This window comes from Lontra canadensis, unplaced genomic scaffold, assembly GCF_010015895.1.
Source record: "Lontra canadensis isolate GAN:19392208 unplaced genomic scaffold, GSC_riverotter_1.0 scaffold93, whole genome shotgun sequence".
Lineage (NCBI taxonomy): Eukaryota > Metazoa > Chordata > Mammalia > Carnivora > Mustelidae > Lontra > Lontra canadensis.
This window is the reverse complement of record NW_022631087.1, coordinates 2,238,925-2,266,815: the sequence shown is the minus strand read 5'-3', so window position 1 is coordinate 2,266,815 and position 27,891 is coordinate 2,238,925. Positions and strand designations below refer to the sequence as shown.

Genomic DNA, 27,891 nt, shown 5'->3' with positions numbered 1-27,891 from the left:
TTGAAATAATAAGCCTATATGTATATTTGACATGTAATTTTCTAACGTCAGTACTTATCAAAAAGATTAAATAAGCTGAGATTTTAAAAAATCTTTACTATTAGTTGGGAAATACAGGTAAAGATTTATAGATTAATTTAGAATAAAAGTGGGCCAATGATTGAATAACTAAATCAAAATGAAACAACAGTGAACAGAGAAAGTGAACATTGCCAAAAACATGGACTAACATCTGTCTTATTTATAAAAAATAGGAAAATATAATAACTTTCCAGTTCAGGGTACACACACAGAGTTCAACTTGGCAGTAACCATACAATAACTACAGGTCAGAAAACAGCTGAAGAGCCAAACAAAATGAGTATAATTGACAGATTAGAATATTAAGAGTTAGAAGGGGCTATAGGGACTATTTAATATTAGCAAACATTAGCAGTGCAAAAGGTTCTATAAAAAAGTGGATATTGGGGAGAGTAAGTCTGAGAAACTTATAAAGCTTAATAAAGTATTAAAGATTCTCAGATGTACTATGGAAAAGAAACCTTTTTAATTTTTAAAAACTGATACTTCCTTTGTTTGGCCACAGAATTCTTTTTAAAAATAATACCTAATAAGGTACTCAGGATTAGGGAATATTTCTTTTATTTTACAGATAGGAAACCTCCAACGGAGGCTACATTGTTTGCTTAATGTAGCACAGAAAGCTACAATGGGAAGGGGGACTCAGATTCTTACCTCTCAGTCCTCCTCTTTATTTATTCAACTAGTATCAGATGATGTATAAGAAAATAAAGCAAAAGTGGGTGTTCTAACATTCAAAGGAATTCTGGGTTAAGCTAGGCCTGTGAAAGGAATTACTGAAGACTGCTTTTTTTCCTCCTTCAATAAACAAACTTCAGTCCTTAAACATGGTTCTATTTATTATCACTTTTTTATTATTAATGTTTCTGCTCTTCTATTTTCATGGTAGTAAATACCTATTCTTAGAGTCTACTACTTTCTCTTTAGTAAGAATGGACTCCCGCCCACCCACTTTTTGTCCATTATGTCCACAACATTAACCACATGCTTGATTTATGCTCTCGCTCCAACCAGTGCTCCTATAGTGATGGGATAGGACACTGCTCTTAAAATAGACTATGCATATTCATCTGGGAGATGTGGCACAGTGCCAAGGATACTTAAAGTCACAGGACAATCTTAGTACATCCTCTTTAACCACTGGTTTACTAAAACATTTAGTGGGGGCAGGGTGGGGAAGAATTTCTACATGAAAATAAATACATTAAAACTCACAATACCAAAAGTCACAGGAATTTTTAAGATTAGAAAATAAGATATGAAAGGAATATTGTAGCTAAGGCAGGGTCCATTGGTTGACACCTCCCTGGCATCTCAAGGTTGTGCCTACTCTCTCCTCTGATGGATGTCACTGGATATATATTCCACAGGGATCTAATTTTAGTTCTTAACCGGAGCTGAAGGTCAGCCACCTAAATCTGATAGTTCTAAACTTTTGCCCTCTGTGTACAGCACACGTGAGTGTGTGAGTGTATGTGTGCGCATGCAAGACAGACGGGGGGGGTATTAAATTCTAAAATAAGCTTACTATAATTAACAGTTGGAACAGTGTTGTCAGTTCTACAAGACAGACCTATTAAAAATTTGTATTTTACAAAAATATTAAACAATCATTGACTCACTGCCAGAATTTCTAACTGTGCTTTTAATAAAGGTTAGAGAAAGGATTCAGAAGGTCAAATTTGGAATTTATTAAAAGCTAAAGATGAAATTTTCTAAATGAATATTCATGCAGCTGGGTCCATTTGATATTTAGCTTAATATTTTATCTGTGCACTCTTGTGTGTTTCTCTTCCTGCTTGTAGTACGGGAGGTGATGGTAATTCTCACTTTTTACGTAATGGATACTGTACTCGTGAGTATGGTTTTATCTCACTGCCTAAATTTCACTTCTACTTTCCCTTATGCACATACACACTTTTCAGTAAGACAGTCCTTCCGGTTATGTTCTATACCATGGTAATTCTGCCAAAAAGACTGAAAAGAGTGCAGAGGAACAACAATTACATAAGTTTGGCTCAAGCTTTTTTGCTAATTAGCAATCCCGAGAAAGACATGTTGCACCATCAAGAGTTCATTAAGGGATAGGAAAGACTGCTTAGGTGTAAATGGAAACACAACATCACTCAGCTACCCATCCTTCCTTGACTGAGGGCAGAAATGGGGATGTCAAACTTTTTATTTCTCTTCAAATACAGTACCAGCCAACTCTGCTTCTCTTAGTACTTAAGAGTCTTTTTATTTTTCAGAAAGTCCTTTTCTCCACTACCTACGTAAAACATATTTTAGTGCTTTAATATATTGGCAAATACAAAGTATCATTGTTTGTTGCTTATTATAATTTACCAAATAAGGGTCATTATCTCATTTAATCTTCAGCAAATTCTTAGCATAAGCTGTAGTTTGATTATGCAATGTACTAACAGGGCTGGAAGATGGACATTGCCACAATGTACACCTCATAGCTTAGTGGCTAATAGAGATCATGGTCCCATGGATCTCTACAGCTGCTTTGCCTTTTTGCCTTTTTCAGTTTCTCAAAGTCTTTTCCTGTATAGTCTCTTTGGGATTTCCTTGCTTTGTGTCCAGTGCCATCTACCCCACGACACTGAACTATTCACTCTGTACTAATTACTCTATCTCTGAATGCCTGGTTCTCAGCTGTAATGGCCCAGGTATGTATAGAAGATAGTCAGGGGCATTCTGATGGTAAGCTGATGTTATGGACTGAATGTCTGTGTCCCCATTTAATCTGTATGTTGAAGCCCTAACCCCCAATGTGCTGGTATTTAGAGATGGGGCTTTCAGGAAAGTAATTAGGGTTAGGTGAGGTCACTGGGGAGGGGCCCTGGTCCAATGGAATTAGTGTCTTTATAAGAAAAAACACTAGAGAGCTAGCTCACTCACAGTCTCCCCCCACCCCTCTCTGCACAAAAAGGTTATGTGAGCACATAGTGAGATGGCAGCCATCTACAAGCCAAGAGAAAAGGCCTCAGGATGAAACCTACTGCTGGCATCCTGATCTTGGACTTCCTATAGCTTCCAAAACTGTGAGAAATAAAATTCTGTTGTTTAACCAAGCCACCCAGTCTATGGTATTCGGCTAATGGCAACCAGAGCAGACTAAGATAGCTGAGAAGAGGGACAACAGAGAAGTTAAGGTGTCCCAATGTGACAGTTATGAGATTTTAGAGATCCTTTAAGGTACACGAAGACACTAGTGACGTAGCAGAAAAAGCAGAGAACAGAGTATTGTTTTTCTCTCTATTCCCTAGTGCTACTATTTTCTGAACCTGGATCTGGAGCAATTTTCTTAATCTATCTAAAGCTAAATTTCCTCATTTATAAGACAGAAATGTATCTGTATCACAGTTAGTCATTAGTTAATATAGATAGCATCTAAGAGAACATACAGTTAGATGTAATTTACCTTATATGTCACTTATTGGGAAACAGCACAATTGAAGTGAAGAAAGCACCTGGCTTCAAGCACTAGCTTTGCCCTTGTGGCTATGTGATCTTGGGCAAATTTCTTGAAATCACTTTTGCCTCATTTCTTCATCTCTAAAAATAGGAATAACATCTAGGGCTTTTAAATATTAAATGAGATTATATATTTAAAAATCTTTAGCTTGAGGTAGAGTAGAGGCTAATACACCTTACATCATAAAGATGGCCAGATGAACAAACAGTTCAAGAAACATTAACAGGCATACTCTACACAGGCACAATATGGCTAGGAAATTATTATCTGTATTTGTCTTAATGGCAAAGCCACTTGAAAAAGGAAAATGCTGATGTTATAAACATAACATTGCAATTATGTATTAATTTTATAGATTCTGTGTTCACTTGGAATCTATAGTGTCCATTACTGAGCACTTGTGTACTCAGCCCCCATATAGGCACACAACTCAAAATGTTCCCAACTTAAAATTCAAGTACATGCAAATGATTCAAGAGAAATAAATTCTAAGTGACAAGAAGTCTATTTTGGGTTGGGGAGCTAAAAAGCACATAACTTAAGTTGTTTATATATTGGGAAGACTGAACATGTGTAAAATGAATAAATAACGAATGTAAATGTGTTTCAATGTATAGCAATTTAAGCTGTGTATTAAAAGACTGAAGGAATAAACTATACAGAATTCAGCCAGAAAAAGCTTCTTGTTAAATATGAGTGTTAGGCAGTAAGTGGGGAAAACATGATAGAGACAGTATGGCGAAAGAAGGTAGGAAAACATATCAAACAGCGGACAAAGGTAGAGTCAGAGAGGGATACATGTAAAGAAGGGGGATCAAACAAAGCAGATTTAGAGTTCATATAACCAAAAGCTTTCTAACAATTAAAGCTATCTGACAGCAGCGGCTGCTGTGGGTTTCCTGCTACTAAAAGTATTGAGTGTGATGACCCTTGGTGCAGGATACCTTACTTAGAAAGAATCACACAGTAATGGAAGATATTCTGGGTCCCTTACTACGCTGAGTTCCCTGAGGAGGAACACTGAAGCCAGAAAAGGAGACAGAATACATGGGTTGAGTCTTAGCTCTTCCATTCATTAATTGCGACCTTCGGCAAATCAACTTCTCAATTTTTCATCTATAAATGGGGAAGCTGGGAACACTGGAGATGTCTGTTCGGTCAGTAAACTCTTTCAGGTCCCTAAGAATTTTTTAATTAGTCAAAGGCAGACATGCATGTTCTCCCTTTCCTTCGTACACAATCAAACTTTGTAAGGAAGAAAAGAGCTAACTGCTAAGAAAAAGAAACAGTACCTTTCTGGAAAACAAAAACAAAAACAAAACAAAAACTGCAGGATGCCTAACTCCTTCTGATCAAGTACTACACGGTTTAAGGGGAGAGCTGACACTACATACTACCCTATCCAGTCCCACTGCAAAGCGCGCTCTTCTGTTTCCTGTCAGTGCAGATAATCAGCTCAGTGTCAAAGCTTTGCTTATGCTCTGCATCAAGTTTCAAATTTTAGAAGCCTAAAATCAGAAAATGAATAGAATCAATTCCTAAGCTATACAGCAGGTCAACTGAATTATTAATGAGTGGCAGTATGGTATAGCACATGGGCTGTGGAGCCAGACTGCCTGGGCTTGGATCATGGCCTCCCACATCACTAGTTTAGGCAAATAATTTCCTATGTGCCTTTGTTTCCTCATCTGCAAAGCAAAATAAAGAGTACCTACTTTATAGCCTGGTTGTGAGGATTAAACATGTTAATATCATATACTGCTTAGAATGATGATGGACAGGGGCGCCTGGTGGCTTAGTGGGTTAGAGCCTCTGCCTTCGGCTCAGGTCATGGTCCCGGAGTCCTGGGATCAAGCCCCACATCGGGCTCTCTGCTCAGTGGGGAGCCTGCTTCTTCCTCTCCCTCTCTGCCTACTTGTGATCTCTATCAAATAAATAAAAAAAAATCTTAAAAAAAAAGAATGATGATGGACAGGTAGTGTGTGTTACCTACTAGTATTTAATAACAAGCTTTATTGAGATATAGTTCATATATCATAAATTTCACCCTGTTAATAAGTGTGCGATGCACTGGTTTTCAGTATATTCACACATGTACAACCATCATCATCAATGTCTCAATTTAGAACATTCTTGTTACCAAAGGAAAAAAAAAAAAAATCCACTAGTCAGAAGTTAACTCCCCATTCCTCTCTCTCTCTAGCCCTATGCAACAACTCATCAATTTTGTTTTTACGGATCTGCCTATTTTAGACATTTAATATAAATGGAATCATACATTATGTAACCTTTGTGTCTGGCTTCTTTCACTTAGCATAATTTTTTCAAAGTTTATCCATGTTGTAGCCCTTATCAATAACTTTATTTTTTTTTTGGCTGAATAATATTTCGTTGTATGGTTAACATGTTTTGTTTATCCATTCACAAACTGATATATTTGGGTTGTTTCTACCTTTTGGTTGTTATGAATAATGCTGCTGTAAACATTCACATGTAAGTTTTTGCATGGACATATATCGTTTCTTTTGTGTAGATACCTAGGAGTACGATTGGTGAGTTTAACCTTTTGAGAAACTGCCAGACTGTTTTCTAAAATGGCTGCACAATTTTATGTTCTCACCAATAAGGTATGAGGGTTCTGACTTCTTCACCTCCAACACTTGTTATTATCTGATTTTTTAATTCTAGCCATATCAGTGAGTGTGAACTGGAATCTCACTGTGGTTTTGATTTGAATTTCCCTAGTGATTAATGATGTGATGTTATCATTTTGATCATGTGTTTACTGGCCCATTGCATCTTTGGGAAAATGTCTATTTAGATCCTTTGCCCATTTCCGAATTGGGTTGTCCTTTTATTGAATTCTTTATGTAGTCTAGATACAAGTCTCTTACCAGATATGTGATTTGAAAGTACTGTCTCCCATCCCGTGGGTTGTCTTTTCATTTTCTTAACAGTGTCCCTAGAGGCACAAATTAACTTCGATGAAGTCCAATTTATCTATTTTGCTCTTTTGTTGCTTGTTCTTTTGGGATCATATCTAAAAATCCATTGCCAAATTCTGGGTCATGAAGATTTATCTCTATTTTCTTCTAAGAGTTTTATGGCCTTAACTTTCACATTTGGGTCTAATCTACTTAATTAACCTTTGTATATGGTATGAAGTAAAGGTTTAACTTCATTCTTTAAGTGGGACTAGCTAGCTAGCACAGCACCATTTGTTAAATGACTGTTCTTTCCCCATTGAATGGTCTTGGCATCCTTGTCAAAAATTAGTCCCAGAGACACAGGGGTTTATTTCTGGACTCTTGATACTCTTTCATTGATCTACATATATATACATATATTTAATCTATCTGCATGCCAGTACCACACTGTCTTGAATACTGTGGCTTGGTAGTACATTTTGAAATTGGGAACTGTGAGCCAAGTTTGTTCAAGATTGTTCTGGCTATTCTGAATCCCTTTCAATTTTGTATGAATCTTAAGAATTGTCTTGTCAATTTCTACAAAGAAGCTACATAGAATTCTAAAAGTTAATTCATTAAATTTGTAGATCAATATGGGAACTACTGCCATTTTAACAAGAGTTAGTCTTCCAATCCATGGACATGAAATGTCTTCCCATTTATCAGATTTTATTTAATTTTTTTCAACAACATTTTGTGGTTTTCCTAAAATTGAGTTATTTCCTGAGTCTAAGTTTTCTTGCTTCTTGCTCAAGGGCTTACTTCACATATACAACTTTTCAGAATCAGCTCCAGATTTATATTAACTTAATTCCAGTAAGATACAGAAACATTATTTCTATATGATACTACTCCCTTTCCCTCTTTTTGTAGCATCATCGTTATATATGTATCTACAAATGTTGCAAACCCAACAATATATCTTGATATTGTTTTATATAATTTTGTCTTTTAAAGACCCCAAGGAGAAAGGAAAACAAGTATATACTTATAGATTTTGTTATATTAGCCTTCTTATTTACCATTTTGGATTCTCTTGATTTGTTCTTGAGGATCTGAGTTACTATCTAGACTCACTTCCTTAGTCTAATACAGCTTCGCTCTTATCCACCGTTGTGCCATTTAGCAAATATATTCCATTTCTGTATGTTATTGGCTCAACAATACATTGTATATTGTTTTATACAAATGTTTTTAAAACCAGTTAAGAAAGGAGAAATATATGCATTTATATAGTCTTTTAAAATTACACAATTACCTTTACCAGTTCCTTTTCTTCCTTCATGTAAATTCAAACTATGGTTTGGGTCACTTGTTTTCTGTCTAAAGAACTTTTAGTATTCTTATAAGGTGGGTCTGGAACAAATACTTACAGTTTTTCATTTATCTGGAAATGTCTTTATCTTCCTCGCACTGTTAAAAGATAGCTCTGCTGGTAATAGGATTTTGGTTGAGGTTTTTTTCTTTGAGCTGAATGAATATGTTATCCCACTGCCACTGGTCTACATTTTTGAGAAGTCAGCTGTATGTTTTATAGAACTTCCCTTGTAAATGATGAGTCATTTTTTTCTTGCTGCTTTCAAGATTTTCTCCTTGTCTTTGGCTTTTAGCATTTTTTGCTAATGATGTATTTGTTTGTGGATCTCTGACTTATCTTACTCAGAATTATTAAGCTTCCTGGATGTGTAGGTTGTTTTCCAATAAATTTGGGAAATTTTTAGCCATCACTTCTTTCAATATTTTTTCTTCATTCTCTCTCTCCTCTTCTTCTGGTACTCCCATTATATATATCTGTTGGCATTAACATTATCCCATATTTCTGAGTCTTTATTTCTCTTTATTCTTTTTTCTCTGTTCTTTACCTTGTATATTCTCTATTGATCTATCGTCAAGTTTGTTTATTCTTTCTTCTCCCAGTTTCAACCTAATGTTGAGCTTCTTTAGTGAATTTTTATTTGTTAACTGTACTTTATTATACCTTTCAACTCCAAAATTTCCATTTGGTTCTTTTTTTCCGTTTTAACAATTTCTCTCTTTGTACTGATATTCATTATTTGATGTGATATTGTCATCAACCCTTGCATTACTTTTTAAATCATGGCGTCCTTTAGTTCTCTGAATATAATTATAATGGCTATTTTGAAGTCTTTGTCTATTAAAGCCAACATCTGGTCATTCTCACCAACAGTTTCTGTCACCTGCTTTTTCCTCCAGTGTATAGGTCATTCTTTCTGGTTTCTTCACATCATTCTTATATATATGAATATATATACACACACACACACACACACACACACACATATATATACATTTTTTTGGAAACTGGACATTTTATGTAATATACAGTAGCAACACTAGATATTGCATCTACCCTCTAAGACTTGCTATTATTATTTGCTCAGTGACTGGATGAGTTATTTTAATTAAGTATATTTTCCCTCTCCCTATCTACAGATGTTGCTCTGCAGGGGGTTCATCCTCAGTTATGCCACAGTCATTCTAAAATGACAGTGGGTTTGGCTGGCCCCTCTTTGACCTTCTCTTTCCCTGACCACACCCAGCTGTTAAGTTCCACTAACTACCAGATGATTGATCTATTGTCTTCAACAATGTCCTGGGCACAAATTGCTCCACAAACTGAACCAATCTATTAGGGTTCCTTTGAAGGGATAGTCCCTGAGGTCAGTATTTAGAATTTGTTCTAACCACCCCATGGCTCCGCCCAGCTGCCTCTTTCCCCTTTTCTCTCTAGCAAACTAGCTAGTCTTCTGGTTAGCCTGCATCTCCAATGACTATCAGCCTCCCTCCAGTTCGTTTCGCCACAACCTGCATCCTCAGGCATGCACTTCACACTCTGTTGCAAATGATGTTGATTCCTTTTGGGAGAGATTCAGAGATATAAGGTCTGCTTGTTCCTCTGGGCAAAATTTCTGAGCTCTGGTTTTGATGCTGTGGGCAAAGACAATGTCATGCTTCGCTCTGGGTGATATCTCCTTGAGAATTTGATGAAGGGACAGAGAAACACCAACCCCAGCTGTTCTCAGCTTGCCTCTCCCAGAGTAGAATCTACATCCCACAGGTGAGGGCAAGGGCAGCTGGGGCTCCTCTATTTTCTGTGGTGCCATATCCAGAGTACAGTCTCTGTACTGTGGAAGGAGAGCTGGGTAAAAGGAGGGGGACCCCTTTCAACTGCATTCACCTAGAATTTAGTCTCAGCAACAGGTAGCTGGGCAGGATGAGAAATGCTGATCTTACGTCCCTACTGGGAAGATAGCCTTCCACCTGAGAACTGAGGAGAGAGTTCTGTTTTCTTGAATCTTGAATGCATTGGTCTGGAGAACAGTTTCTATCTCACTCAGCTAATACAGCGGAAGGGAGCAGGTCTTAGTTCAAATACCATTGACTTTCACTTTTCTTACGGAGTTTTAGTAGATTTTCTTGAATAAGTACTTCTTATTGACTGTATGCTCTTAGGACTATTTTCAGAGACTTTAAATGATTGTTTTTTAAAAATAATTTTCACCAGTTTCAGTTGGGAGCAGGTCTGTAGAACTTCTCATACTGTCATGACTGGAAGTGGAACTTCTTGATGAGTTTTTTGTTGTTTTTTGTTTGTTTGTTTGTTTGTTTTTGGTATGAGAAAATGAATCTGAAACTCTAAAGTACAAATTGGAGATACTATTCTTATTATTCTGAAAAAGAAATCCTAAAATGTAATCCAAAGACTATATGTGGGCTGCCACATCTAAGGCCTGCTAAGTTGGAAGAGCTGTTTGATTTTTTTCTCCCTACACTTAGTCTCTCAATGCCTTTGTAAACATCCAAGATAAAAAATGGAATCTGAAATGAAATTTAAATTATTTTGAACTCCTATGAAGCATTCACCTTGGCCTATGATACAATTCAGCCCTTCTAAGTCAAGTTTTATGCCAGATCCCAGCTGGACTAGAACTTTAGAAAGTAAAAGGCTTAGGATGCTTTTGTGTGTGTGCGTGCACGCATGTGTGAATGTGTGTTTTAAAGAAATCAAAATGATGAAAATGATTATTTTTTAAAGTTACTGTCTTCTAAATAAGAGTTGTACTAGCGTCATGAGTCAGAATATTCCCTAAGGTGAGACATCAAAAAAATTTTGAGTCAAATTTACAAGGCACATAAAGCTCATTCTGTTTTAGCAAAAACTGGAGTTTAACAATTTCAAATAACTAAAATAAGTGTAAAGGGCTTTCAGGACAAGTATCATGCCTTGAGTTATTCCTAAGTATGGATTCACAGTATAGAATCAATGGTTCTGTCTTGGCACATTTTCCTTAGGGGAATCTAATATGGAAATTTACCCATTCATTTTCTGGAGTCTACAGTGGCAATCTTTAGTATGCATCTGTAGCTGAGAAAGTGCCAAACCACACACCACAGGCAGATAGCCAACTTAGCAACCAAGGTCTAACACAGTACTTGGCACACAGGAATTACTGAAAAAATATTTGTGGACTACAGAGATCTCTACTACTATGCCAAGTACATTCAAGTCTGGGAGGAAAAAGTAAAATGAAAATTTCAAATGGTAGAATGAACTTTCATGTTCATATAAATTTATTTTGCACAATAAACTGGCTCCGTGAGTGATATTATTTCCAAACCAGTAACACTTTTTATGTTCCCTTCCAAAGGCATATATAAGATAATTAAGAAGGCTCAATTTTAGAGAAAATAAATGATTTTTAAAAAAGCATTGGTCTTTGTTTATGCCTCTAATCAGGCTATTATAGAAGAATAGAATATATAACATGTGCTATATAATAACCATATTCTTATAATCTACTGTAATTTTCTACTTAAATATAGAAAAGGTAAAGAAAAATAATAATATTCAGATAGGCACCATTTAGTAAATTTCCTTGGTCATTTTTCTGTGTATAGTTATTACTTTCACATGATTATGATCATACTATATGAATAATTTTGTATCCATTTTTTTCCAGTAAACATTACATTGAGATTCTGCTGTATAATTAAGAGAATATCAAATTTAGAGTCAAACAATATGTACAAGTCATAGGAATTCTGGCCTCCACTCAATCTCCCAAGTTCCCTCCATTTATTTAAGAGGTGTTTACTATATCTAGGTGCCTATTTTCTGTTGCGGGGAGGCTGAAATATATAAAGAAAACTAAGCCAGAGTTCTTGTTCTTCAAGAGTTCTCTACTAGCAATTACTCTCTGCCTTTATAAAAATGGGCTTATCTATGTGAGTTTAGAGGTAATGATATAAATGCTCAAAATTTGGCTATTTTTAACTTTACTCTCTTGAGGAAAATTGCTATGTACACAAAGATTTATCTCAGACAACTGAGGTTTTCCACACTCGATATGGCTGTATTCTCTTACCTGACAGGTGAAAGAGCTGCAATTCTTTTAGTCTTTTATGACATGTATTTTTTTTTAATATTTTATTTATTTATTCGACAGAGAGAGAGATCACAAGTAGGCAGAGAGGCAGGCAGAGAGAGAGAGAGAGGAGGGGAAGCAGGCTTCCCGCCGAGCAGAGAGCCCGACGCGGGGCTCGATCCCAGGACCCTGTGATCACGACCTGAGCAGAAAGCAGAGGCCCAACCCACAGAGCCACCCAGGCGCCCCTATGACATGTATTTTTAAACATTTATTACAATTAGTACTCTTTATTGGTCTTGAGATCAGTTGTGTTTTAGAAGCCAATATAAGAGATTTTATTTCCTCACGATGTAAATGTTCAGATTATTTATCATACTTCCCCCCCACCATCCTACCTATTTGCATGATGTATTTGTTTATGTGCAGGTAAACAATCACAGCCTAGAGGCAGAGGATGTAAGGCAATTGCTTCAATAAGCACAGGTGCTTTTATCCAACTATACAATGATCCACATGCACCTGAAACTATTTGCATTATATGCAAAATTTAACAGTTGTATCTGACTTTGCTTCTCCCGAAAAACTTAAGCCCTCCTTTTTGGTAATTTCCTTTGCTATTTTCCAATTAAATCTAGTTGCCTAAATGTTGTCTCAAGGAATGAAACAAGAGATAAAACAAGGTAGTGAGTCATAACTTCAAAAACTCTGAAATATACCTCAAGTGGTAATGAGTGGCAGCTATGGAGCACTGAGCAGTGGTGGAGCTGCACTTATCAGTCCAAAAATCCATTCTCTATTTGAGGACCTCCCACTTACTAGTCATGTGAGTGTTAGCAAGTTGTCATTAACGGGAGCCTCGGTTTTCTTATCCATAAAATAGGGTTGGCAATATTCTCACCATACTTATATCCTTACTGCATTACTGTTGCAATACAAATCTTTGTAAAAAATGTAGACACTACCTAAGGATTGGGTCTTTATTATATATATATATATATATATATATATATATATATATATATATTAGGTATAAGGATCATTAATTTATAACCATTTCCTTAAAAGCTCAGTATAATCAAGTTTTATTTTTTGAAAGGCTCTGTCTGTTCACTTACATTTACTTCTAAGTTGTCATTAAAGTTCTTAGAAGAAAGGGACTGTGTTTTTCAGAAAGATAGCACCTGTAGTTTATTGAAAGGGGTGCTGCTGTTACCAAGGAGCTATTGGAAGAAGGCTCCAGAGACATGTTTAGGAAAGAGGAAAAGAGAACTAGGGTAGCAAAACAAATTGTACAGTAACTTGAGTTCCTCTTATTTTCAGATTGGGTTATACTATTCTATATCTCTACAGAGAGAACCTAAAAAGCTGTTAGGATATAGATCCTTTAGAGCATTCCAATAGTTTTAGGGCCTTAGGCATAAAAGAGTCACTAATGATTTTAACCCTTGGAGACTAACATGATTTTGTTTGCCTATGTTTTTCCATTAATAAGATAGCTAGCTAGGTCCTTAACTGCATATGTTTGTATCTGACCTCCCAGGAAGCTGGAATCTACCTACCATCACTGATACAGAAGCTACTATCTCCAAAGATCTAGCAGGCAGTAAAAGACAATACTTCGATGTGTTACATTTTGCTACTATCCTACAGAAAATACTCATGCTTTACTAACAACTGACTGGGGAATTATTCTGCCTCAACTGAAACCTACATGGATTGGGGGGAATCTCTGTCTTAATGTACTTATTTTGACCAGTAAGAGCACTATCAGATTCTAGTATCAGAGTCTCAAGGCACCTTGAATCAAGAGATATAGTGTGTGTATATATACATATATTTGAGATTCTCTCAAAATAAAAGTAGCAATTGCCTCCCTAGCCTGAATACCTATCATGAGTGTGTCAAAAATTATTCTTTTAAACACCTTGCCCCTTCTTTTTTTCACTTAACTCTGTCCCCTTAGCATATACCTGTTTCTCTCCTTCTCCTCCTTCCCTTCTCTCTTTACTATGTCATAGTATGCCACTATGCAGATGTACCCGAGTTTCTTCAAATACTCCCTAGACATTTGTTTGTTTCTAATCTTTTGCTATTATGTACAATTTTCAATAAATAACTATATTTATTTGGGCTGAACCTATTCACAGAATAGATTTCTAAAAGTGACGTTGCTTGGTCAAAGGGCAAAATGCATCTGTAATTTTGGTAGATGGTGCCAGTTTCTATTCCACAGGGATTGTGCCATTTAGTACTCCCACCAAATGTGTAAGTACTTATTTCCTGAAGACTATTTACAAAAATACACATGCCTGGATTCCACCCCCCAAATTCTGACTCAGTAGATAAGGGGTCAGGCCTGTGCAGACCTTTTTTAAAAAATTTTTATTTCTTTTTATTTTTTATTAACATATAATGTATTATTAGCTCCAGGGGTAGAGGTCTGTGAATTGCCAGGTTTACACACTTCACAGCACTCACCATAGCACATACCTTCCCCAATGTCCATAACCCAACCACCCTCTCCCTGACCCCCTCCCTCTGGCCCTGTTTGTTTTGCAAGATTAAGAATCTCTTATGGTATGTCTCCCTCCTCATCCCATCTTGTTTCATTTATTCCTTTCCTACCCCCCAAACCCCCCACGTTGCCTCTCAACTTCCTCATATCAGGGAGATCATATGATAATTGTCTTTCTCTGGGCAGGCTTATCTTGAAAAGGCTCTCCAACCAGCATATCCCTAGCTGAGAATCTGTTCCACAAGGTACTCTAGTCTTGTCTACATTGTTCAAATCCAAAAGAAAACTTATATCTTAAATCTTCACTCTTCAGAGTTTATACCCCATGTCACTCATTCAATAAATATTTTTTGAGTACCTATTATGTGCTGCTCATTCTAGATGTTGAGGATATAAATATTAATATCTATCATTGGAGTGTGCAGAGTTTATCAACGAGAGACATTAATATATAATTAAGAGATAATGTGGGGCACCTGGGTGGGTCAGTGGGTTAAGCCTCTGCCTTGGGCTCAGGTCATGACCTCAGGGTCTTGGGATCGAGCCCTGCATGGGGCTCTGCTCAGCAGGGAGCCTGTTTTCCCTCCCTCTCTGCCTACTTGTGATCTCTTTCTCTCTCTCTGACAAATGAATAAATAAAATCTTAAAAAAAAAAGAGAGAGAGAGACTATGTGCAATCATAATGTTAGAGATTTACATAGAATTTTATGGGAACACTGAAGAGGGCTACTTCATCATGACAGAATGTCAGAGGAAGCTTCCTGAAGGTGTTCCTGGAGCTGAGTGAAAAGAGGAAGTGGTATACAAGAAGGAGAGGGCATTCTAGGTAGAAAACAACTTATGCAAAGTTAGGAAGAAAGAGACAGAGGGATGTGGATGTGTATGTAGCTGGAAATACTTCATATGACTAAAGCATAAAATATAATAGAGTAGTACTGGACAGAGAGCAGATGACTGGACATGTATTATATTATGTTAAGATGCCTGACCTTATTCTATAGGCAAAGAAAGTCACTCATGGGTTTTAAAGTTGGGAGTGACAAGACCATAATGTTGTTTTAGAATTATGGACAGTGGACTGAAAAGACACATAACTGGAAAAAGAAAGAACAGTCAGGAAACTAGTACAGTAACTCAGGTGAAGGCTTGAATTAGGTCAGGGATTAAGAAGATAATGGACTGAAGGAGTCTTAAGAGCGAGAATGAGCAAAATATATGGGGGTGGAGGTAAATAAAGGGATGATTTCAACATATTATCAAACCATTCCCAGCAGAGCCCTGGATTTAAGCTATTTTTTCAGCAGCAGTGATAGGTTTACACTGGTTCAGTCATATTCTCTCACTTGGTCTTGATATTTATATGGCCAGGGATAGATGTAGGAGGCCCAGCAAAATGCTCAGGGGAATCTGAGGAGGTGAGCTCTTCCTTTAGCATCATGCCCTAATCAGCTAAGTAAAGCAACCACAGGCAGCCCCAACAGGTAAACATAACATTACATGGTCTTATCTCTTATGCACCCTTTCTTTATTTTTATTTTTATTTTTTATTGTTTTTAGAAAGAGGGAGAGGGGGAGAGAGAAACTTAAGTAGGCATTATGTGCCCAGTGTGGAAATTGACGCAGGGCTTGATCTCATGACCCTGAGATCACGCCCTGAGCCCAAATCAAGAGTCTAACTGACAGCCACCCAGGCACCCCTCCGATCCACCCTTTCTTATAACTCCTCCGCTGGTGAGGCTCTTGACTCCATTTTCCTCTATGCCTGTGAAGTCAGTGACCAAGACAATCGCTGACAATATAAATAACTACCAGTCCAGGGAACAATGGGTGGTTGAGGGGCAGCACCACAAACAACTGCTTTCCCAAAACCTAATCCAAAGCCACGTTTCCCAATATTAGCAATGCATTTTGGGGCAGCCTACATTTCTGCCACCAAATAAAGTCAATCTCTGGAGGTGAGAAGATATGGGGAGAGTCCCCTCTAAACTCTTCCCATTTCCCTGATTTATGCAAGTATAATGGTCCTGTGAGGATGAAACAGAGAAAGTTGGGTGTAATCCATACTACCCCTGGTACTGTCGTCTTCTCAGAGTTCCTAAAAACAAACTGAAGGGAAACCAAAAACTAAATAATAACCAGATGAAAACAAGTTCACTGTTTAGAGTCCATGAATGAAATACACACACACACAAACACCAAAGCTTACCTTTCTTTTATCTTCATCTGTTGATTCAAATTTGAAAGTAGCCCTATGCTGAGGGGGGAAAAAAGGGGAAACAATGTCATTTTAAATATACAGATTTTTAATTTTGGTTATATTTAAAAACATGTCTGTAGAAATGTTGCCTTCCCACATTGTATTTCAACAATCATATTAAAGGAAGAAAGATAGGCATGTAAGTAAATAATTACAAAGCAGTATGAAAGCCTACAGCAGAAAAACAGAGAAAAAGAACAGAGTACCAAGCCACTAACTTTGCCTGAGGAAATCTGGAATGCTTTGCACAGAGTATAGAGCATTTGAACTGGATCATAGGGGATGAATAGGAGTTTGCCAGAAGGTAAATGGAAAGCACTGTAAGGACAGAAACAAAGGCTCCGATGTGTGAAATGCTATGATATATTTGTGAAATAAACAGGTCTGTCAGAATGAAATATAGGACACATGTGAGGGGATGGGAAAGTGGAGAAAGAGAATGGAAAAATAAAATGGACAGAAATTTGGAAGGGTCTTCAGTGTTGCTAAGACCCAATGTTGCTTTCTTTTTCATACGCACTTAGAAATGATCAGAGAATTGTAGACAGGAAAGAGATTTAATAGCCTGGTATTTCAGAAAAGTAATTCCCTAAGAATTAAGGTTTAAATTATGGCTCCACCACTAACTAGTTGAGCAGATAATAAAATCTCTATTACTGTATTTCTCTCGTGAAAAGAGGGAACACCTAGTTCACAGAGCTGCTGTGAGGGTTAAAATAGCTAAGGCGTATAACATACATCTCAGTGCCTGGTGCTGAGTAAACACTCAGTAAATATTAGGATTATAATGATGATGATGCCAATGATATTGACAAAAAAATAACTGGAAAAGAATAGAGTGCCAGGACTCTAAATTTCCAATCCAAATGATTGTTAACACTGTTTTCCTTTCTGTAGCTGAAAAAGAGGATGGAGTAAGTTACTTGCCCACTGTCAACAGAAACGGTGATATTACCCAAAATAGAGCACAAAGCTTCTCATTCCCTTTCTCAGGTTTTATTCAGGAGAATCAAGTGCTCTTATGAATCCTAAGTTTTCCTTTAAAAAAATATCCACTGAACATCTCTGCCTTTCTTTTGTATTTTTCTCATTGGCCACAATGACATCTATTGGCAACTCATCAGGAGTTAAGTACACAAAGTACTAAAGACATCTTCATTACAGGTGGTTCTATCTTGTCAGTTTTTGAAATTTTTGAAATTAAATGAGATGGAGAATGTTGACTGAGAAGCAGTTCTGAAGAAATGGTCAGGGGGAAGACTTAGAGGTAAGAGACAAAGCTGTTTGAAGAAACTGGAAAGAGGCTGCCTCACATACGGTTTGCGAAACAATTAAAATGGATGATGTCAGGTGGTAAGAAGGGCTTGAATTTAAAAATTTATACCTGATCTGGCAGATAGGTGACAGGCAACTAAAGGAAGATTCTGAGGGAGGTATGAACAGTAGAGCATTCTGGAAGAATATTTTGGGCAGCTGCTTATAGGCCAGATCAAAGGAGACCAAGACTGAGGACGTAAAGCCTTCTAAGAAATGGGCATCAATAATCAAGGTGTGCTATTGCTGGCAGCAGTATAAGCTGACATAAACTCTAAAAGTGAAAGTAATTTGGCAGCATATACTAGAAAACATAAAAATATTCACATCCTTTAACCCAGAACTTCTACTCCTAGGAATTTATCCTAATGAAGTCATCCAGAAGGAGAGAAAAATTATATACATAATCATATTTGTTGCAGTGTTATCTAATATTATGGAAGAAAGAGACAGTCAATATCCAACAACAGGAGACTGAGGAAATAAACTGCTGTGCATCCACTGATAAAATATTACATTGCAATTAAAACAAAAGATGGCTAAAAATATCTTAACAACATGGAAGATTACTTATAATGGCATCAAGTGGAAAAAGAGTAAAACACCAAGCTAGATGTCTATGGTGACAGTACCTGTTTAAGTACACGGATGCATTTGAACAAAGGCTTGAGTGTTAAAATGCAAAAATAAAAGCAACTGTATAGCGGTGGTAGGATTTCTGGTGAGGTTTGACAAAATCCATTGTTGGTACATTATTTTCATAATTAAAAGGGAAATTTAAAAAATGAAAGATAAATGAATGAATGAACAAGGAAAGAAAGAAAGGAGAGAAAGGAAGAACAAGTTGTAACTCTGAAGTGTGTAACTCAGGAACTTATAGGCAAGGTTTAATAAAAACTAACTTTAGATAAAGAAGCAGCAGACATCAGGCTAAGGTTTTAAACTGAAGCATAATAAAAGTTCAATACATGTGATAATAAATTGCACTCAGAGACCAAGAAAGCTGATTTTTTTCCATTATATGTGAAATATTAAATTCATAAATTATCTGGGATAAATGAACCTGGTTGCCAATATAATTGTTCTCCTCAACTTTTTCTGGCATTTGTGGTAAAGGAACAGAGAACGAAATCATCTTTTGGAAAGACCCTCATTAAGTTATAAAAATATCTTTCAGACAATTTCTACATAGAATTTATCTTTTAAGGTGATAATTTAGAATAGTACCAAGGACTAAATTTCCTGTTGCTTTTAAATGCAAGGCTGATCCGGTCATAAAACCACAACATTAACAAAGAAAGAAAGAAAGAAAAGCTTTCAAAAGCCCTAACTAGCATGAGGGCTTAATTTAATTAGAAAATATACTCGCATGTGAGGCAATACAAATTGAATTTTGAATGTGCCAATCTAAGCAGAAGCTCAGCCCTCTATAATTATTTGGATTCAAAGATGTTGGCTTCTCTAGGGCTGGTTTCTTTTATACAACTTAGATTGTACCTAATCTGTTTAGTACTTCTAGCCCTTATTCTATACCTTTTCAAAGGCTGAAAGGGAAGGGAAGGGGAACTAGCATTTCTGGCTGTAAATACCTTTATGGAACTGCCAGCCAACAGCCAGCTACCTCACGTTCTTTATATGCTTAATATCCAGATGAACAGGAGCAACAAGTCAAATATACACTAAAGAGTAAAACCATTGTTCAATTTAGAGACCAAGTAAACTAGGAACAGCTCCGTGATAGACCAGACTTTTAAGAGGACTCCTCCCTGTAGGTTTTATATCCCATGAGTAGGCTCTAAAAAGCTCAGGTTTAGGAGTCAGACGGCACTGGGTTTGAGTACAGTCCTGTTGTTTACTAAAAGTGTGACCTTGGTCAAGTTATCCAACTTTACTACCTGTCAGAGTTTCCTTATCTTTTATGTATGGCACCTTGCACATTGCAGGTGTTCAATACGTGGCCACTATTGTTATTATAGCATGGCCTATGATGTGGCATCTAGCCAAATACTGACCTACTAGAGAACTAGGAGTCATTTCATATTTTAGAAGATATACTCAAACAGTACTGATACAAGGGAATTAGCCTACTGGGTGTGTGTGTGTGTGTGTGTGTGTGTGGTGCTGTATTTCACGAATAGAGATTATTCCTAGAACTAAACGCCAGTAACTGAGATTGTATAATTCAGTCTGGAAACAAGAACAAGGTATAACAAAGAACAGCTCACTAAACATGCTCCTCTGCAAAAAATCTGTGGAATGAGCTCAAAGAGTCAGAACTCAACCTCAAACTGGAAAGCAAAAAGTCCTCTGACATGGACCAGGATATTTACATACCCTATTCAAATGTGTGGCCTGTATTTCTAGAACTGGCTCAATATTAGGTCCCTATCCATTAGGTTCTTCTAGCACATAAATGAAGAGCTTGCTGCGATCAGTATCATTTTCTTTTCTTATGAGGAGTACTCTTGGAGACCTACCTACTTCCCCATATCTTATATAACTGTTATCTTTAATTTGGTCATAAATTTGTCATATTTCCAAAATGGAATCCTGCTGGAGATTGCTATGGGATAATCATAAATCCAGGTAGTCTCTACGGCTACCAAGCCATCTCTCTGTCATCATAGTTGACGACTCTAGGCTCAGTCTCTTCACTTATTAACTAAAGGGGACAGATCCAATTACCTTTGAGATTTCCTTCTAGTCTAAATATCCTCTGATTCAAGAAGCTAAGATAATACTGTATATCTCGGGGCCGTTGATCACTGTTCTGATAATCCTAACAACACCATAAAGGTGGTAATCTCTCTACTATATCTGTTTTGTTTTAAAGATTTTTAAATTATTTTGACACAGAGAGAGAGAGCGCACACGAGTGGGGGGCGTGTGGGGAGAAGAGGCGGGGGCAGAGGGAGAAGCAAACTCCCCACTGAACAAGAAGCCTGATGTGGGACTTGATCACAGGAGTCTGGGATCATGACCTGAGCTGAAGGCAGATGCTTAACTGACTGAGCCACCCAGGCCCCCCTCTAGTAAATCTGTTATCAGAACAGGACTTGAAGGAGGAGGAGCCTGGACAGCCTACACTAGACCAATCCATATGTCCCATAATTAATAGCTCACTCTATAACTGGAGTGGAGGTGATTAGGACCCAACGGTAACCAAAGGAAGTACTGTATTGGTCCTGAAAACATTTTTCTCTTCTGTGCTCAAAAACACAGAACAGACAGGGTAAAGGCAACATGACCTTGCACAAAGAGTCCTGGATATGGAATCTAAAGAATATGGATATGGAATCTGCCACTTCTAGCTATACGCCCTTGAGCCCATAGGTAGTCACTTGTCTTTCTGAATCTCAATTTCCTATTCCCTGTGAAAGAGAATACTTCTATCTTTCTCATAAGTAATAATGTAAGAGAATTATATGTGATGACGTGTGAAAATGCTTGGGATAGATAGTACATAGAACATAGCAAGCACTCAATGAAGGTTAACAGGTGAATTGAGACAAATGAAAAAGAGTAACCATTCTCTCTATTTGTTTTTTAATATTTTCCTATGCTAGGTCAACTTGCATTATGCCCCTGAAAAACAGACAAGTTTCATTTTTTTCTGGGATAGATGGAACTTCCCTCTCCCCAGAATAACAAGGGTCAGGGAATGAAGGAAGAAGGCTTGAAAATTAGAGTCTCAGTAATACAGTAGAATTAGATGTTGTTACCTGGAGCCAGATAGGTAACTATGCTCTAAACAAGGTACAAGGTATTTTGTTACCCATTAGAAAATATAAGGGTCAAGGAAAAAGAAAGGCTGGAGTATACTCCCCTAATTTTTTGTTAAATCAGGCTACATCAACTCAGTACTACAGGTTTAACTCCTGCCTTCCTCACTGCCAGGTACTGTTTTAAGTGCTTTAGACATATAACTCACTTAATCCTGACAACAAACCTATGCTGTAGGTACTATTATTGTCCCTGTTTGACAGGTGAGGAAACTGAGCCACAACAAAGTTATGTAACTTGTCCTAGGCCACATAGATGGGTGAGTTGAAAATCAGAGTCCAGGCAGTCTGGCCCCAGAGCCTGTGCTATGGCCACAGGATGTCCTGAGTACCTTGATCACTAGAACTATAACTCACTGAGTAAGCGCCTCCTAGGTGCACTGTGTTCAGTGTACAGCATTAAACTTCAGTTAATTTAAGCCATATGATAACTTAGGTAATAGTATCCCTATTTTACAGATTAGTAAGCCAAGACTCAGGCTTAAAATAACATCCATAGTCATGAAGCCAATAAAAGGCAGATTTGAACCAAAATTTATCTGACTCTAAATTCTACCTTCTTTCCACTATCTGGCGGGAACAGCCCATTAAACATGCTCCTCTGCAAAAATCTGTGGAATGAACTCAGAGAGTTGGAACTCAACCTCAAACTGGAAAGCAAAAAGTCCTCTTACATGGTCCAGGCTATTTACATACCCTACTCAAATGTGTACACTGTGTTTCTACAACTGTCCCAAGTTCTAGCTTTATTAGAGAAATAAGGTAGCATAAAGAACGTCGTCCTCCAAATAACAAACCTGTCACTTTCCCTGTACATCGTTCATTTCCATTGCTGGTTAGACTCCTCAATGTCCCTAAACATTTCTCAAATCTATTTTTCCAGATGAGGAAAATGAAGCACACAGTATTCAGCTCCTTTTTAAGGGTTTTAGACTCCATATCCCATAGAGCTGGGTAGTTTAATTTCACCTCCCCATTTTTATCGCCAGACCACCACAGTCATACTTCCCCTTCCTATTCATCTGCCTCCAAGGTCTCCCTTGCCTTGAGGGGCAAAGCCCCATTGCCAATATGAACCTTAGCTATTTTCTTTGTACGCTAGCCCTACTATAATCAGCATTAAACATGAGAGCTCTTTTCTGAAGGAGCTGACTGACAGGGCTCGTGTCAAATCAGAGCATTCTCAGGCATGGCTCAAAGAGTACTTCAGGAATACCGCCTTAAATAATATACACTGGGCACTATAACTTTAAAAACATTCCCAATGTGAAAGGAGAGCTGGAGATGTCCAGAAGCTAAGCTCTGACAGCACCTGGCCAGGAGTAGTAAGTGGAAACCAACCTGGAGGGAGATCAAGGAGAGGAAGAGATAAACTCAAGGAATCTAATCTGGAGTTCTGGTCAGCTTAGATATGAAGGGAAGGAGAAATATTGAAGAAAGTGGTAAGATCCAGTTGGGGGTTTTTCCTCCTCCCTTCTCTAAAGAAGAAAGTTCCTATTTATTGCTGGATATCTGGCATATAGTAATTGCAAAATAAATACTCATTGATTCAACACTCTTTCTTTTGAAAATCAGCTGGTAGCTGCCTCAATTTCTTTTTGGAAAGGAGTTACAAGTCAGGTTAAATGAATATAATCTCCACAATATGTACACCTATGCCTTAAATGAATTTCTCCTAAATTAGGCAGATACGCAATAGTAAAGCGTATCAGAGAGTGGAAGAGCAAGATACAAACAGAATTTAATCAAGCCATACATCCTCCCAGAGAAAGCAACATAGTAGTGTAGAAAGAGCTGTCAGACAACCTATATTCAAATCCCAGCCCCATCTCTAAGTGACTGTGTGGACTTAGGGCAACATTATCCTAAATGTCATTTGGGAAATGGGGAATACCACCACTTTCCTCACAGGGTTTTTGGGAAGATGAAATGGAAATGAAGGTGTCTTATCTTTGGATCTTCTCCACCCAGGGCAGAAACGGCACAATGGCAGCTCAATCATACAAAGTACAATAAAGTGCAGTGGTGGGCACACAGCAAACACAGAAGGGGAAACTACGAGTGGGAGCAAGTGAAAGGAAGATGCTGTATCTAAGGTGAGACTTGGTGTTGGCTGTTTTCACAGAAGTGAGTAGTCAGTCAATTCCTATAAAGTCATCTCCTAAACGAAGAATAAAGGTGTGATATGCTACCTTTTGAAGTGCGCATGTAAAACTCCTGGAAGGAGAAGTAATGGAGAGCTAACGGTTCTTGGAGAAACATTCAGAGAAGTGACTGGGATTTATAACAAGATACCTTTTTACTGCACAGTTGTAAAGTGGAAAGAACAATTAATGGTTTGAAGACCTAGGTTGGAATCCCAGCTCACAAGGATGACCTTGGGCAAGTTACTTAACAGAAACAATCTCAATTGCAAAATGAAGATAAAACCTCACAGGACTGCTGTTGAGATTAAACGAGATGATGGATGGGAAAAGCTGTTAATCCGATACATGTAATAGGTATTATTCGGAGTCAGAATCTACCCCCAATTTACAACATAGTACGTCCATGACCTTGGCATGATTTCAGTTCTTAACGCCTCGGTTTTCTCATCTATAAAATGGGAAGGATGGTACCGTCTACCCTATAAACACCCTGAGAATCAAGTTTGACCATACAGGAGACATCAAGCCTTGAAAGTGTGCGGGGCTGTAGGCATACAAATAATTGCCATCGTGGCTGATAGGTTTTATGCCTATCAAGGGCCGTGTTTAAGCACGGAAACACGGATTTTCATGCTATACAGGTGAGGAAGCCTCGCGTGCATTTAGGCATCCCAGAGTGGGGCACAGGGCACAGACGCACATCTACGGATTCCGGGGGTGTGACTTGCACGCTTGGGAGGAGGACCACAGGACAGCCCGCTGGGCCGGAATCAGAGGAGTGGGCGCCAGAGTGGGGGCAGGGGGATGCAGGATGCCCGGACGGGGAAGGCTGGGGGCACAAACACGCATGCCCAAGCCGGAAACGTTTTCGGGGGAGAGTAACGCGCATCCCCGGAATGAAGGGGGTTGGGAGGGATGCGAGGTGCAAGCCCCGAGGGCGGCCCGGGGGTGCTCTACCGCACGCCCGGGTCCAGGGCTCTTTACCTTATCGCTGTAATCCCTCAGGACCCGCTCGATAGCCCCCGCCTCGCCGGCCCGGACGATGTAGAGGGCGCGCTCCTCATCCATGGCCGCAGGTGCGGGGGAGCCGCGGCCGCTCTGCGCGCCCAAGCCGCTGCCTCCAGGTAAACGCCTCGCGCCCCCGCTCGCTCGCTCGTTCCCAGCTTCCTTCCTTCCCTCCTTCCCTCCCTCCCTCCTGCCTCCAACCCGCCAGCCTCCGCCCGGGCTGGGCCGACGTCACCGCCCCTCAACTTTCACCCCGCGACGTCACGGTCCCCCAGCAACCGGCGCCTCGCGGCCGCCCCCGTCAAGGCCCAGGGCTCGATAGAGGCCTGACGAGCGGCCTGAGGCGGGGTCAGTCCCGAGGCCTGGCTTACTCTCCTGCCTCTCCCTCCCTCGGAGAAGAGTCCAGCCTTTTAAGTGGGCGCTTGCAGACAGAACTGTTTTTCTCTCCTGACCCTCCTCTATGAATCATTCTCCTCAGCTGACGAGAACGACCCGGCTCTTCTCCTCCCCTCTAAGAGCCAGCACCTACATGGACTACAATTCCCTGCGTTCGTTGGGGGCATTCCCCTCTCCCAACTAACTTACTGGTTTGCCGAATGGCATGCCGGGATTAGTAGTCATCCAGAGGGAAAGACTTCCCCCCAAAGGCATGCTGGGAGCTGTGGTCCGGCCAGGGCCGGAAACGGGAGTCCCGGGGCCGCTCGAGGCCGGCGGCGAGGAGACCGTTAGGGGGAGGGTGTAAGCGTCGGCTCAGCCTCCTTTTTGTTCCTATCTGAGCTGACTGTCCTGCTCTAGCCTTGGCTGGTCGGGCAGGTTGACAGTCGCGGAAACTGGCACCCCTTGGTGGGAACTGCCGAGCACCGGATTAATTCCCTCTTTTTCTCGTTTAGCGGTTTCGGTCTCTACGAAATTCTTTCCTTCCTCCCCTTGTTTGCGGTCATGTTATGTATTCAGCAGCAGTAATGTGGGAAATTGCAGGCACTTAACTGGATAAAAGGTCTTTTTTTTTTCTTTTTCCCCTTAGTAATAGTCGCTGCCACGTATCGCGTGCCGCGGGGGCTCCAGACTCAGTGATAGGTGGTCGCCATGCAGCTTCTGATTCTCGCGACACGCAGATTTTTGCGGAAGCAAGGGAACCCCGATAGGTTAGGACAAATTTGTAATTTGTCCTAAGTCACATAGCTGGTAAATGGGAATGAGAGATTTAAATCCGGCTCTTCCCCCCAAAGACAGCTGCTCTACACCCTCCAGTCCTGTAATAATACTGATGTCTTAGTGATGATAGGGGCGATGCGAAAAGTGAAGGTGAAAGAGGCTCAGGTTTGCTAAATGTTTTTACTATGTGCCATTTTCCTGTTACATACTTCACCTGTGTCCTCTCAGTCGGTGTCTCACAAAGTCAACAAGTACTTGAGAACCTGTGTTGTGCCCGGCACTCTTCAATAAAGTTCAGTACTGCTCAGTGTAGGTACAGTGGGCCCCAAATAACGCCCCTGCTCTTACGGGGCTTCCATGCTAGTGCTTAAAACCCTTTGAGGGAGGTACTGTTCTCTTTTTATTCTCACTTTAAGATGAAGAAACAATCTTGGGGAGGTTAATAGAGTAATTTACCAAGACTGGACAATTCGGAAACAACCTGAACTCCGAATCTATGCTCTTTTTGCTCTCCCAAGCTATTTGTTAGAGAATGGGTGAATTTCCCGAGTAATTCTCACTTCCATTCCAAGCAGCCTTCACCAAAAATCCTCTTTAATGCCTCTTCTGCCCATATCGACCTCCTGAGCTGTGCGGAAGAGGAACTAGAGGGGACAAAAATCTGTTCATCTCATAATTATTCTACTTCTATGTGTCAGATGCTGTGCTAGCTCTGGGAATTTGGTGATAAAAAGGAATATGGAATCTAAGCTCATGGAGCTTTTGGTCTTTCTGTGGATTATACTTTTCATGCGGCAGACATTTATTGAGCATATTTGTTGAGCCAGGCCCTGGAGTACATGCTGTGCCCATAATAAACTAATTCAGAAAGATTTTAATCTATCTCTTGAAATCAAAAGTACAGTTTCTGGGGTGCCTGAGTGGCTCAGTGGGTTAAAGCCTCTGCCTTCGACTCAGGTCATGATCCCAGGGTCCTGGGATTGAGCCCTGCATCGGTCTCTCCGCTCAGCAGGGAGCCTGCTTCCCCCTCTCTCGGTCTCTGCCTGCCTCTCTGCCTACTTGTGATCTCTGTCAAATGAATAAAATCTTAAAAAAAAAAAAAAGGAAGAAAGTACAGTTCTTAGAGGTGTTGCGGTAATAATAAGCTACGTTCCTTAGATAATAGTAATATCTTGCAATTGTTTTTACAGTGTACAAAACATTTTAATATACACTGTCTCAATGGATCGTTGAGGAAGGTACTGTTCCCATTTATAGATAAGAAAACAGGCTCAGATGAGCTAGGTAACAAGAGCTAGGACTCAAACTGAGAGCTTTAAGGTAACAGTATTTGGTGCCTACTCTGTGTCTAGTAGTATATTACATGCCTTTTGGGTAACCATAGATTTATTTTTGGAACAAGGGCACCAGGACAGGATACTAACAAGCATGAAGAATCTGAGTTGAGATATTTCTTTTATAGAATTTTTAAAAAGACTTCATTTGAGAGAGAGAACAGGAGAGAGCATGAGCTGGGCTGTGGGGAGGGGCAGAGAGAGAGAGGGAGAAGCAGGCTCCCTACTGAGCAGGGAGCCTGATGTGGGGCTCTATCCCAGGACCCCAAGATCATGACCTGAGCCACCCAGGTGCCCTGAGATGTTTCTTTTAAAGAGGGTCTTAGACATGGATTCAAAATGTCTGTTTACCAGAAATAGGCTTATGTTTTTAGCCTCCAACCCTGTACTTCTAAAAAGAGATTTTAAAAAAATGTAAAACCACATCAATTAACAACTTGGGAAATTGCACTTTAGTA

The 27,891-nt window shown here is 39.2% G+C and overlaps 1 protein-coding gene across 7 annotated transcripts in view; it reads right to left on the bottom strand.

The window, feature by feature from the left end:
- The window catches only part of RIC8B (RIC8 guanine nucleotide exchange factor B), a 98,388-nt gene extending 72,898 nt beyond the window's left edge, over positions 1 to 25,490 (bottom strand). For 5 of the 7 annotated variants that reach the window (XR_004380187.1, XR_004380186.1, XR_004380188.1 and 2 more), the window contains exons 1-2: positions 24,924 to 25,490; positions 16,646 to 16,693 (exon numbers count right to left, since the gene is read on the bottom strand). Coding sequence is in view for 4 of the 7 variants with exons in the window: in XM_032836504.1 (XP_032692395.1) it covers positions 16,646 to 16,693; positions 24,924 to 25,007 (132 nt within the window). In the remaining 3 variants the exon portion in view is untranslated. The remainder of the gene's footprint in view (positions 1 to 16,645; positions 16,694 to 24,923) is intronic. The other 2 variants (XM_032836503.1, XM_032836507.1) reach the window with 1 other exon arrangement.
- Positions 25,491 to 27,891: the final 2,401 nt, after the last annotated feature.